At 44.4% G+C, this 14,416-nt stretch overlaps 1 protein-coding gene across 1 annotated transcript in view; it reads right to left on the reverse strand.

Annotated features, from left to right (window-relative positions):
- Positions 1–9,060: 9,060 nt before the first annotated feature.
- The window catches only part of ATXN10 (ataxin 10), a 158,236-nt gene continuing 152,880 nt past the window's right edge, over positions 9,061–14,416 (reverse strand). Inside the window, exons 11-12 of the mRNA XM_045872342.2 lie at positions 9,824–10,011; positions 9,061–9,382 (exon numbers count right to left, since the gene is read on the reverse strand). Coding sequence (XP_045728298.1) covers positions 9,380–9,382; positions 9,824–10,011 — 191 coding nt within the window. The 3' untranslated portion in view covers positions 9,061–9,379. The remainder of the gene's footprint in view (positions 9,383–9,823; positions 10,012–14,416) is intronic.

Raw genomic sequence — 14,416 nt, forward strand, 5'->3', positions numbered from 1 at the left:
TGTGTTATGTGTGAACCTTGCAGTGGAAATGCTGGGTCACGCAATATGCTAATCTTCCAAGTTTAGCAGAAAATGCCAAATTGTTTCCCAAAGTGGTTATAGGGTTGTGCCAATTTCCACTTCTACCAGCAGTGTTTGAGAGTTCTGTCTGCTCCACATCCTCACCAACAAACACATGGTATTGTTAGCCTTTTTATTTTTAGCTATTCTGGTGGGTAGTGGTGGTATTTCACTGTGGTTTTAATTTGCATTTCCTTGATTACTAATGAGGTTGAGTACCTTTGTGAGTTTGGCGAAATGGGTATCTTCTGTGTGCAGCGCCTGTTGAAGTCTTGGGCCCATTTTTGACAACGTTTTGAGATGTAGTTCTTAATCTATTTGGGATATGAACCGTTTGTCGATTATATGCTTCAAGTATCCTCTCCCATTGCCTTTTCATCAATTGTGACTTAATTTTTAATGAAGTCCATTTTAACAGCTTGCACAACGTAGTCAGGAAATCGGACCCTATCTGTTGTGAGACTCTGTTTCCTAGAAGTTTTAGCATTTTGTTTTTCCTATTCAGACTTGCAATCCATCTGGGAATTGATATTGTTATATGGTACAAGGTGAGGGTCAAGTTTCCTTAACCCCCTACAGATACTCAGTGGTCCGTGCACAATTTTTCACCCTGTCCCCATGCTCAGCAATACCACTTAAGAAACAAATATATCAAGTGTCCATAGATGAGAATCTGTTTTTGGACTCTATTCTGCTGCTCTATTTATCTATTATGTGCCAATACAATCTTGTTGTAACTAATCTTGGTTTTCCTAGTTTTGATAACCATTCTTCTTTCAGAGTGTCTTGGCTATTCTTGGCTTTTTGCATTTCCTTGTAGCCTTTAGGATTTATTTAAAAATTTTATTTTCTACATCTTTGTTCCTGGTGTGTAGAAATTCAATGAACCTTTGTATACTAACCTTGTATTCAGTAACCTTGCTATACTCATGAATCATTCTAACATTTTAGGCAATAGTAACCCAAATTAGTGGGATACTAGATTTATTATTTGGATTTATTAATATCATGATTGGTTGTTGAATTTTTACTGTAACTTACTTTTTCTGCATGAATTGATCGTGATTTTCATGTTTATACAGTGATGTTTATTGACATTTAAAAAAAATGTTACACCAATCTTGCATCCCTAAAATACACCGTTTGTTAATAATATGATTAGGCTCTCTGGATCCATGTTCATGCATGAGCTTGGACTTCACTTTTCCTCTCTTCTAATAAACTTTTCAGGTGTTGATATCAGGGTTATGCTGCCCTCACAAAGTGAATTCTGAGGTGTTCCCTCTTTTTCCTGGGAGAGCCTTGTCTGATTGGCAGTATTTCTTCCTAAAACGTTGGTAGAATTTACTGCTAAAGCTCTCTAAGCCTGGAGTTTTCTCTGTAGAAGTTTTAAGATTAAATATTTAAAATATTATAAGACATTTTTCACTGTTTTGCTTCTTTAAAAAAGGAATTTGTTCATGTCATCTATAAACTCAAATTTATTAGCATAAAATATTCACAATATCCTTCTATGGACTTTTAATTTCCATAAGATCTGTTCTGATAATAATCTCCTGGGTGCTCTTTTTTCTTCATTGACACAATTTTATCAATTCAGTGCATTTTTTTTTAAAGATTTTATTTATTTATTTGAGAGAGAGAATGAGAGACAGAGAGCATGAGAGAGAGGAAGGTCAGAGGGAGAAGCAGACTCCCTGCCGAGCAGGGAGCCCGATGCGGGATTCGATCCCGGGACTCCGGGATCATGACCTGAGCCGAAGGCAGTCGCTTAACCAACTGAGCCACCCAGGCGCCCCCAGTGCATTTTTTTTTTAAGAACCATTTTTTGGCTTTATCTTTCCTGTTTATTTTTTTAATTTTTAAAATTATTGTGGTTGTTTCCTGTTTAATTATGTTCTGCTCTTATATTTCTCATCTTTTCCCCCTTTAATTGTGTGTTTAAGTTATGCTCATACTACTTAAGGATGTTTAGGTGATTGATTTTCTGCCTTCTTTTCTCACATGTGCATTTAAGGTAATAAATCTCCAACTAAGAGTAGCTTTAGCTGCAGTCTACAAACTTTGTAGGTACTATTTTTTTAAAAGGTTTATTTATTTTACAAGACAGAGCACGCGCGTGCATGAGCAGGGGAGGGGAGGAGAGGGAGAATCTCAAGCAGATTCCAGGTTGAGCACAGAGCCCGACACCATGGCACGATCCCACAACCCCAAGATCAGGACCTGAGCTGAAACCAAGAGTTGGACGCTCAACTGACCGAGCAGCTCTTATATGTTAGTATTTTCATTAATGTTCACTTAATACTTTCTAATTTTCATTTCTTGGTTTTGACCCTTAGGGATTTGAGAAATATATTGTTTAGTTTCTCAAACTGTGGGAATTTTCTATTATTTGATATGCAGCTTAACTGTTCTAGGGTCAGAGCATACTATGTTATGACTTTAATCCTTTGAAATGTTGGTATGTCTTATGGCACAGCAAAATGACGAATTTGGTAAGTGGTTCCACATATACTTTAAAAGATGCGTGTACTCTGCAGTTGTTGGGTGTGATGTTTTGTGGATATCAAATAGGGTCCACCCTACTAAGTGCATTGATTGAAACTTAGTATTCTTATGGATTCTTTTTGTCTGCTTATTTTATCATTCACTAAGAGAGGACAGACCCCCGCACACTGACCATATGACTCCAACCCCTTCTGCAGACTGGGGCAAGAACATCCGCAAGGGGTCGTCACTAGACACCGGCTGAGAGCAGGTGACGGCCACTGCAAAGGGAGGGGGGAGGAGGGAGAGGCAGGGAGGGGAAGAGAGACGGATGCAGTCACCACTTAGTTGACCAAAGGAAGGAAGCACCGGTCTAAGCAAAGTGGTGTTCATGTTAACTTTCTCTTGCTACTGCCTTCTTAGTGATACTTCAAGCCTAAGGTTTAATATTGACTTTTAAGTGTTATTACCAAAAAGTAAAACACCCGTTATCTTTCTTCTTAAACTGTAAATATGGACATTAGACCTTGGTCACTGTATCCCGTATGTCTCTTACCCCATCTTCTGTATTTTCCATCATTTTGTCTCTTAGTGGTTCATTCTGGCTATTTTCAACTGGTCGGTCCTCCATTTACAATTTCTCTCTTTTGTGGCTAAAATCAACTACTGATTCCTCAATTTTGGTTGTATTTTCTCTGGTTCATGAATTTTCATGATTCCCTTTCATACTCTGTCCTGTCTTCTGCTGACATGTTCGATACCCATCTTCAATCTTCTTTTTTCTCTTTAAACATACTGAACAAGGTTGTTTTAAATTTGATAACTCTGTTATCTTGAGCCCTTCTGTGTTCATTTCTATTAGTTATGGTTTCTCTTAATTTTCATATCATGTTGTCTCGTCACCTCATGTTTTTTTTGATTGAGTGCCAGAGAACATATATGGAAAATTATACCAATAATTTGAGACCTAAGGTGGTATCTTTTTCCAGAGAGAATGTTTGCTGGCAGGTACCCGGGACAGCAGTAATCCAGGATGTCTGAAGGCACAGCACACCAGGTTACTGAAACTCAACTTCTGGGGCTGAAATATTTGAAACTGAGTGTCGTCCCGGGTTATTTCTGGTTCATGATCACTCTTCTGATATAGCCCTTTGGGGGTCCCAACCTAAAGAAACAGAGGTCTACCAGGCAATATTTCCCATCACCTTGGCTCCTCAAGGCTGTGAGAAACACCACTCAGTCACTTAGCCTCTTTGCTTCTCTCTCTGAAATGAAAAATACCTCGAGGAAAGAGCAGCCCAAACACCAGGCTCATCTCCGAGCCCTTGTCTACTCCTGGGTCCTGGCCCTTAATTTCTGTGTCTCGTTAACTCCCTGGTACCTTCAAAGAGTAGTTTACAAATATTTTGGCCTGCTTTTTAGTTATCTTCAGGGAGGTTGGTCAGAACCATCATGGATTTAGAAGTGCTCTCCCTTTTCTAACATAAATCATTCTCCAAGAAAATATCCTTTAGCTCCCCAACCATATCTTCCTTCCTTGACCTCCCATAGTATGCATCCTAAGATGCAAATGAAGCTCTATGCACCAAGACGTTCACGACGATATTTATAATGATGAAAAACAATACAAAATGCCTAATAACAAGAGAATGGTTAAGCCTCCTATGGAATATCTTGATGATGCAGCCACTGAAACTCTTCTTAGGAGGAGCTTTTAGCATATGGAAATATCTTAAGCTATAATGTTAAGTGCAGGCTTATATGCAGGCTTAAAATGTGGGCTACAGGTTGTAGTTGGCCCTCTTCTCTATATACAGCCCTGCACTAGACAATCTCATTTAACTCCATTGCTTCAAATTATCATCTACTGAGCTCCAAACATGTATTTCCAGCACTGACCGGTCTTCTGAGCTCCAGGCTCGCATACGTAATTGCTTTTCAAAGTCATCTCCATTGGGAGGTCTCAAAAGCATCTCAAACTCTAATTTGCCCCAAAGAGAATCTCGATTCTCTCTGCCCCTTCGCATCAAACTTTTCCACTTTGGGGAGCATATAATCATCTACCCAGTTGCTCAACAAAATTTTAGGAGTTATTCTTGTTTACTTCATCTAGCCCATCCTCAACAATCCATCAGCAAGACCTATGAATTCCAACACATAAATCAAATGTAAACCTGTCTCTCCACAGCCACTGACTCACACGTGTCTAAATCACCATCTTCGGTAGCTCCATAAATTATGTCTCTGCTTCTGTTCTTTTTCCGCTGCAATTCATTTTCTACACAGCAGCAAGAGTGGTCACTGAAAAACGTGAAGTGGATCTTCTCATTCCTATGCTGGATGCCACTTAGTACCCTCCCAACACATTTCAAGTAAGACTCAAGTTCCCTTGGCCTCGAAGACCTTGCATGATTGGACTCCTGTTTACCCCTCTGACCAAGTCTCCCTCATGCCACCTCTACCCGGTCACCAGGCATTGGCCTCACTGGCCTGGCCACCATGTGAAGCTTGCCATCCTGGGGCTTTTGTGCTTGGTGCTGTCTCACGGTGAGTGCTCCGCCCCAGCTCTCCGCACAGGTCAGATGCGATCATCTCAGAAAGGGCACCCAGCTTACCATCTGTATCATCACCTTTTCTTCACGGCATTCACTGCAGTATGTGATGCCCTTGTTCTGATCTGTTTACTTGTTAATTTTCTGTCATTCTCATCAGAACTGAAGCTTCACGAGAGCACAGACCGTGTCTGCCTTCTTTACTGCTGGACCCCCAGTGCTGGCCTGGTACACTGCTTGAGGAGATGTAGGCCCTGAGCAGTTAAGCAATTTATGTGGAGTTGAGATTTAAACTCGGGTTTTTCTAACTGCAAAGCTCACGTTCTTCCCATGGAGCTCCCCTTGCTCTACATCCTGAGCCACAGTCCAGGCATTTCTGCTAGATTTACTTTCCATGCTTCTGGGAAAGAAGCCATATTTTCCTCCTCACTCATTCCCTTCTAATTAACTACAGCAATTAATCATTACGCATTACCTGCTGTGTGGCCCTGGGCGGTCACCCCTGCAACTCAACTTCCTCATCCACAAAATGGGATTAACCCTAGAACACACCGTATCATTGCTCTGAAGATTAAATGATGAATATTCTCGAAGTGCTGAGAACACTGGCACACAGAAGGCATCCCACAAGGATCTGCCGACCACATACACTACATCTGGTGAGCACCTCCTGCGTGTCCAGCACTGTGGAGACGGGGGCAGCGGGAGGCAAGGTGCAGTTTCCATGTGTTTCTATCAGAAATACTCACGGTGAAGGTGCAAAGGGCCCGAAGATGCACGTCAAGCAAGAAGAGTGCTGGGAGGATTGAATGCTCACCACGTAAAAGATACTGTCAGCGTGTTCGTTAATTTTTACCCTCAGACACTCCTGTGGGTCGGTGGTACCATGAGTGCCATTTTACTGGTTGAGCAAATGGAGACGCAGAGCTTACGGAGTCTGCCCAGTTACACGGGCAAGAGACAGGGACCCATAACCCACACGCACTCACTTGTTTGTGCCTTTTGAGCACCGTGCTTTACACGGCGGCAGCAAAAATTACACCCGTGCAAAAAATACCACGGAAGTTCTCACTGAACTCATGCAAAACGAGCAGGACACACTGTGCATAAATGAACGTATTTGATGTTGTTTAAACAAGAAGAAACATTTAATGTGCTGTTTCTAATTTAAGGTTTTAATTGGAGCAACAATAAACAATGATCAAAACCTTCAAAAAGTCATTTCCACTGACATAACTGGCTGTGATGAGGAAAGTCTGATGAATGAGTTAATACTAACACCACTACATTTACAGAAAAAAACTTACCTTTAAAATTCATGTAGGTTATAAATGGTAAATTAAATTCATATTGTAAAATATCATCTAAACATGATTTGATGTAAAAAAGAAACCAAATAAGTATATAAAAATTTGTATGGAAAAGAAAAATAGATATTATATCATACAAACGCAAGGGGAAAAATGTGAATTTTGAAAACAAGGTTTTTAATTGATTTTCATATACAGGCCACTGGGCCTAGAATTATCAGGACCGTGGACAGCGCCCAAAGTGCCCTTTCTCCCCGCCACCACCTTCCAAAGGACTGGGTTTGTTTCAGACTTTGAGTGGTAGGGTTCTTCCTCAACTTCTCTGCATTTTACAATTCTGTCTCAATTTTATTGACTCTCATGTAAAAACTGGTTCCTATGTGCAGAACTTACTGATGATGGAACATGTACTTTAAAGTCTTCCTCCTGCAGAGACTGGCATTTCTATTACAATGTCTTTGTTTATTCATTCAAGGATGGAAATGAAGGGATAGTGATGACATTTAAATAACATTTCAATTCCAGGTGTTGGTAAAAGAACAGGATATTGATGCCTTCAGTAGGTAATGGGCATGAGATATATTAATGGGCACAAGATATATATATATATCTTGTGCCCATTTGACTTAAAATGTACTAATTGTAGCCCAAATGACCACAATCACTTCTCTGTATTTCATTTTGCAAAATGGGCATTTTTAGTAGTTTCCAAGCTCTGTGGCTAGATTCAGAAGTTACTGAACAAAAACGTATCTTAATATTAGCTTCTAAAAAAACCTCACAAACAACCCTACGAGGTGCATTCATGTGGACATATACATATATAAAAAATACGGACAAATTATAATAGCATATTACTAAAATCGTGCAAGTAGTTTTGAAACATTAACATGCATTGTTAACGCATTAAACAAAATCACTCTGCAAATACTTGGACTCAGTATCAAGCAGAAAAGCCTTCCCCCACTTTCTTTGATAACGGAACAGGCTAAAAAATCGAACAGCTTTGTTAGTTTGCTCTTGGAAGATAATATGGTCACAAAACTTGCTGCGACCATTCTGTCCCTTTACAAATGCTGTAAGGCTAGCCTGCCTGCCTTTCTTCTTCTTCTAAATGCCTGATTGAGATGGTGATTTAATCCTCTGCAGCAAGCATGTAGAACGAGGCTCTCAGAATGGCCAAGTGGTGGAGGGAGGACAGGGAAGCTGTTGGTTGTGCTGGAGGATTAGCCATCCAGGGCGTCCAAGCAGCCACAATGCAGCTGTCAGCCTGTTTTCACTATGCAAGCCCCACATTTCCTAGTTAGAAAACACACAGCCATTACCCCGTTCTGTGTTCCCACACAAGGCTCCCTTTTGTTTATTTGTGTTTGTTATTATATGGCTTATACCGACATGTTTGTTTGATTCCACTGGTGTGCATACATCCATTGAGAGAAGAAGAAAAAGAAGTGTCTATTGCAAACTTGTTAAAAGGAAAAAGGGACTCCCACTGTTTTTTTTTCCTTTGGCGGGCCCTCTATTTAGAGGACAGGATGTTAACTCCTTGTGTCCCAGGAAAGAACGACTTCTTTGTGCATTTTAAATTTTGCAAAGGCTTCTTTACTGATGGAATGTCATAAATGAGAGAGAAAAAAAATGTTATTCACAGATTACCACAATTCTAGAAGCTGAGTTTCTTCGGAGATACAGAGTACATTAGCAAGGGGGACAACTTTCATTTCATTCTGAATATGCTTAAGCTGTTTTTACAAAAGCAATTTAAGTATGGCTACCAAAAAAACTTAAAAGCACTTTACTCTGGAACAATCAGTATTTCTGTAACACTTCTGGCTGAATCTTTGTTGTTTTTATTTTGGAAGATGCAACAAGAACTGTGCAAAATCTCTAGATAGCTTTTAATAACTGGCTGTTCAGGAATGTTCATACATGACCTCCCTTCTAGAGCTTTTTTGGTTACATCAATGATCTGAAATTTCAGTGCTCGTTTTAATGCTCCAGCTCTAATATATGTATATATATATAGGGAGAGAGAGAGAGAGAGAGAAAGATGGAAATAGAAAGATACAGGTCAAATTTGCTCTCGCTCCCCAAAGCTACTTTTGCAATTCCGGAAAGTGGAGCCGTGGCCAGAACTGGGGTGGCGTGCTTTGGGAGACCGTGCCTTTGAAAGTGAACAAGACACGGACGCTCTTTAACCCTGTGGTCCTGTGCACAGAGCCCCCTTCACAGAGGTACGAAAAGTGGGTCAGAGGCAGGCATCCCCCTGGGAGCACAATGGTCCGGGAGGTCTCTTCCCAGGTGATTTGGAAAGAGAAGAGTTAATGGCCTGCAAGCTCTCCCCGCTCCGCTCACTCCCTGCAACGACAACGTTCCAAAGGGCGGGCTCAGTGACAGCACAGCCCAGTCCCTAAAATGAAGATGGAGCTTCTCTATTCTTCAGCATCTCTCGAATTAATTAGCTGGAAATGAGTCTTGTCAATGTTTTGGAAAGGCAGAAAGGGTGAAAAGAGATTGCTAGAATTAATCACAGTGAGAAACTACTTCAACTGCCTGGCAGAGTGCAGAAAACCCAACAAGCAGAGAAGAAAAGGAATCAGGCTGATTTGCCATCTGAAGGAACAAATGGAATCCAATCAAATGCTCCAGTCTTTGCCAAATAAGGGATGCACCCTCGAGGAGAAGAATTTATTATCTGTTGCCACAGTAAGTACAATATATTACTTAAATGCACACTGTATCCATGGGGACAAAGGCAAACCAGACAGTTTCTAAAGCAAAGAAACAACAGAATACTCATGTACTTTCACTTTTGAGCTTATCCACATTAAACTCTATTATCTAAAGGATTCATGTGTTCCTGAATTTGCACTTAATAAATCTTCAAACACTTGCAATTTCACATACTGCAGAAGACGAAAATCCAGGAAACAGATTCCAAAAATTCAGATATTTCGATGGAGAGTTCATTCACTAAGGAAAAAGAAACAAAATGGCAGATGTAACAGATCTATTTATAAGAGTCATCCAAGGGGGGGAAAAACACAAGAGAATTTTGGTCAAGAGCTGAGAGAGAAACCTGAAACACTCACTATTATTATATAGGGAGCTTCCTGCTCTTTTCATAGTAGCCAACATTAGCCATCTCTCCACTAGAAAATCTAGAAACTTCAGACCATGTAAAAATTCTGATACGACTTTTATATTTCTCCCCTAAAATGAGTTTGAACTTTTAAGACAATGGCAGCATAAAGCCTGAACAAAAAACCCAAAATTATTGGCAATTAAATTTCGGGCTTTCTTGGCCATTTTAGAAGGCAAAGTGCGCCCAGCCATGTTCTCAGGAAGGAACCCTGTCACAGGCCGAGGGAACGGGGAGGCTGGACCCAGAGGGGCTTGCTCTGGCACACTCACCAGCGGAGGTGGGTCACTAGTAGGTTTCAGAATCAGCTTGTCACCCCTCTTCTCAACTTCAAAGCCCATCTTTTTAAGTAGGGATGCGTCCGCCAGTCCCTGTTCCTCCATCTTCGCAATCAGATCTTGGTTCTGACTATTGTCTTCGGTAAGGTTGCGGATGGCGTACACCACCCACTGGGTCAGAACTGGAGGCCGAGTGAAGGAATCTGCCAATGTACTTCCCCGTTTCGGGAGTTCACATGAGCGTTATTGGAAAGGGAGGGCAGGAACACAGCATCAGCGAACAAGTTCTCACAGAGCATGTTCTATATGAATATGCATCCAAAGAGGGAAGTAACGAGAAAGCTGCAACACATGCATTGTACATGTATGTCCCACATGTGTGTACGTGTGTGATGTCCAGCACATGGAGGTACTTAATCAAGATTTGATGAACGAATGAGCAGGGAAACATCTGAACTCTATGATCGCACGCACACGCGCGTGCACACACACACACACACACACTTAGATAACCATGTTATTGAGCCACCAGAGAAAGAATAAGAGCACAACAGCGTTAGTCACAAAGATGCCCAAGTTAGAAGCAGACAAGAGACTCATCTTGTTTAAAGCCAGCTCAGTTATAAATAAGAACTGTCTCCTAGGAGTCATCATGGAATTTCCCTCATTCGGCCGCATTTTAAAGATGGAGCTAGAAAGCCTTTGAAGGATTTGCTGTCCTTAGTTTGCATACTTGTGCTCTCAAGAAAGCATCTCGTCCTCTGGCCTTGCTGTGCCCCCACCCCCATTCTGCACGTTCAGCATAGCATCCTTCACAGCAGACAGAAGACAGAATCGCTGTATTATTTACTGAGGTCTTTTATTCAGTGACCAAGAACTGTGTAAATCTCAGGAAAGCATTAAACTGCTGCTCTATGTTGTTCTAGAAAAGACCGTAGAGAAACTGCCAGGGGTACCAACCCATGGATCCAGGGACGTGTAGGCAATGCCCGGAACAGTGGGCCCGGCACCTTCTGTTAGTCCGGAGGGAATAACGAAACACCTAGGGGGGAGTAAATGCTTTCTCCAATAAAGCAAGGCCTCCCTGCCCACAATCGGATGGAATTTGGCAAGAAAAACAAGCTCTTTCCCCCCAACTGCAGGGTGTTTCTGGTGCAGGCATTTCTGATGTCAGAATGGGGGCATCTGTGTCCCCAGAACGTAACAGCCTCTTCAGCCTGAAGGGTCAACGCTTCTGACCCTGTCCTAGCTCCCAGCACAGCGGGGAGGCCAGCGCTGAGACCTTTCTAGCTCCCTCAGCTGGACGCAGGAGGCCACAGAGAAAGGCTGCAATATGCATAAAGCCTGTGGCTCTTTCTTGTAGAGTCTGAGAAAGAATGTGAATCAAACTGCTTCCCTAGTTCAGTAACCTCAGAGCAAGGTAGTAAAAAATGAGCCTGTCCACTGAAGTCAGCCAAGTGAGATGCAGTAAACATGGCCGTTTTACGTTCAGGACAGATCTTCTGGGGTTTTAAAAGGTTACTCCATCCCAGTCCCTCCGACACACCCACGCTGGTTCACAATCCTGACAAGGCCTTCGAGCTCCTCATGGCCCCTGATCACAGACGGTCCACGCTGGCCCTGCCTTTCCCGGCCTCTCCCGGCCCCTGCCGGCTGGGGCCATGGGCCCCAAGAAGAGGATGAGCAGATGTTTGCTGAGTGAATGACCCACTGGTCTCTGGAGGTTTACCATCAAAACCACTTGTGAGTATAAATGACCAACCTGTTCCAGATGGCACAGAATAGGAACGGTTGATGCCCAGCTGATGCTGATTCTATAATTTGGTGGGAGAATGTCCTTCTGCCATTTACCCGTCATCCTTCGATGATAAAGCCCAGTACCTTTATAAGGGCTGTATTTTCTTTCTGGAGATAGAATCCCTACAAATGCTCAAATGCACAAAGCCTAATTGTGACTTTCTCCCCCTTTTCCACAATCACCGAAGCCCCACTCTACGCCAGTATAGAGAATAAAAGTGAGGATCCTAGATGACAAACACTTCTAACGTGTTAGTGAATTTCTGAACCGTGAATCGTATGCTGCAAGTGATTTCTCATCCAGAATGACATCACTCTACAAATGCATTTCCTCGCTCTGTACGAAAAGGGGGAGGCGGTGTCTGGACATCTGACTGAAGGAGCAAACAACTGAAGGGTAAATGTAGGCAAGAAAAGACAGAAGACTGAAGAATTTTAGCTCACGTGTAGAATTCCTGAATGCTAACGACAGGAGCAAAGCACTTCTTTCCAAAGCTTCCTGGTAATTCACTGAAATGTGACTGAAAGCAGGAAACCCGAAACTCCCCTCTATGGCCCATGAGAGCTCCTGGAAACGGGAGGGGGGGTGGGGGGGGCCCAGTAATGGAGGAATCCGGCGTCAGCTTGGTGCTGCCAGACGAAAGGCAGGGTGTCTCTGGAGAGTGAGCCACCTTCCAGAGCTGCACTGATCAAACTGTTACAGGGCAAACAAGACCCCTGCCAAGGGCCGCTGCGTACCTCTCCTGCCAGGCGCCCTTCGCATCTGGGCTCCAGCCACGTCGCCACGCCGGGCCCTGCCTCCGGACGGTGTGGGTCAGGTGCGCCCAGCGCGGGTCTGCCGCGCGCTCTCTAGCAGCCCTTGGCCCAGCCTGCTGCGCCGTACTCACCTGTCTGTGAGCCTCGTGAGGGCGGGAGCCGCCCCGAGTCCATCTGTGCACCCCCAGCAGCCAGTCTGGCCCCTGACACCAAGCGGGCTGTGGACGCTACAGGAGCGCTGACTGTGTCTGTGTGTCCGCCTGAACACCCCGCGAACGGCGCCGGGCGAGGTCCGCTGGACGTCTGACCCCGGCAGCGCTATGTCCCACTCAGCCCGTGGGTGGGGCCGTGGTGACACCGCAGTGAGCCTCACGAGCTCTGCTTTTCCTGCTTGTTCTCGGGGTGGTTTCCTGACTCAGGGCTTGGCAGGGTGGAGGGATGAGATGAAAGGAAACCCGTATAAATGCAAGCCAGGCAAGAAAGCTGCGTGCACCGTGTCCACAAAGGGCCCATGTCAACAGACCCCAGGAGAATTCCCACCGTGTGGGCAGATGAGAGGGCAGATCTCAATCACGCTCATCGTGCCAAGGCAATGGGCGCATTTTGTGAAAATCCTGCCACGGGAGCTCTGCGGCACTTCACCCTCAACGCACTTGGAAACTAAACCCCGACACGCCGCCCAGTTTACATCCAGGGAGAGAGGAGCACAGGGGAGAACGGGAGCGGTGAAGGTTCCCGACAGGTGGCCAGCACCACGCCAGGAACAAAACGCAACAGCTGTGGACTTCTCGAGGGACGGATGCCCGGCACAGCCACCAAATGGACAACCTAACAGAAGACGCAGTAAAGCCCAAAGCAGAAAAGGCATTTTTGTCTTTTTCCAAAACTGGCGTTCACAGGGCCGGAGGGAGTGTGCGGAGGGAGTGGAGGGGTTGGGAGAAGCACGGCCACACACTGGAGCCAGCCCTGTGCACACCCTGAAGATGAGAAATAACTGGACGGCAAGCCCCCCACCCTCTTCCCTTAAATGCATGTTTCACATTCTTATATAAGGGAAATGGTAGTACTTCCTCTTTAAAAGAGGAGGATTTCGTGGAGTCGGAACACGGCGTTCCGCCACACACTTTTTCTGGGCAAATACAAAAGGCGTGCTCTGCGTCTCCACCTCCAGTGAGCTCCCACACTCAGGGCTGTGTTGTCTGGCTATAAATTAAGTGCCACACAGACAAGCTCGACTTTGTCCCCATTTCCAGTGAGAACATTTTTGCATTACCGACTAGGGTCTCTGGCTTAATAATAATTAAAAAACCAAATTCAGTGGTGTTTCTTTCATAAAACTTGGTTTGAAAAGAGAAACACTGAAACACAGCCCTTACAAACGGGGTCTCACGCACGAGCCTGGCTCATGAATATGCATGGCTGTCCTTGTTAGCGGCTGTGAAAGCCCAGAGCCCCGGGCAGCCCCGCGCCAGCCCCGAGTGTCACTAGGGAGATTAAAGCGAGTCCCAGTTAATATTCACATTGCCCTCTTGTTCCCTCTCTAAAGAGACAGACGGAAAGAAAGAGTGGGGGAGAACATTAAACATCTTCTAAAGTCTAATCCTACCAACACGTGAAGTGCTTTATTGTGTGCTTAGCTTTGGAGAGACGGCTTCTGAAGTTTCCATAGCTACCATACACACAAGGCGTGAGCCTGTGGGCTACAAACTACCTTGAAAGAGCCCTGTCATCAGCACTCTGGAGCGGGGACGCCACAGGGCCGGCCGGCTCCTCGGCAGAGCACTCTGGTGTCTGGAAACAGGCAAAGAGGACAGTGGAGACGAACAGCTCAGTACTGCTGTGCCTGGGAAGGTGAAGGCCGCTCCAGGGCCCGCAGCCTCGGCCCTCGCTTCAGAACGACGCAGGCCCAGCACCGAACCCGGTGGCCTGGCACAAGTGAGACGAGGCGGCGTTCGCGGGGCACAAAAACGGGGGCCGGCAGACGACACGATCTAGAAAAAATACCTCACAGCGAGGATGTTACTCGTTAGCACA

This window comes from Mirounga angustirostris, unplaced genomic scaffold (genome assembly GCF_029215605.1).
Source record: "Mirounga angustirostris isolate CCGP_5_RB_7025 unplaced genomic scaffold, mMirAng1.0.hap1 SCAF_5, whole genome shotgun sequence".
Taxonomy (NCBI): domain Eukaryota; kingdom Metazoa; phylum Chordata; class Mammalia; order Carnivora; family Phocidae; genus Mirounga; species Mirounga angustirostris.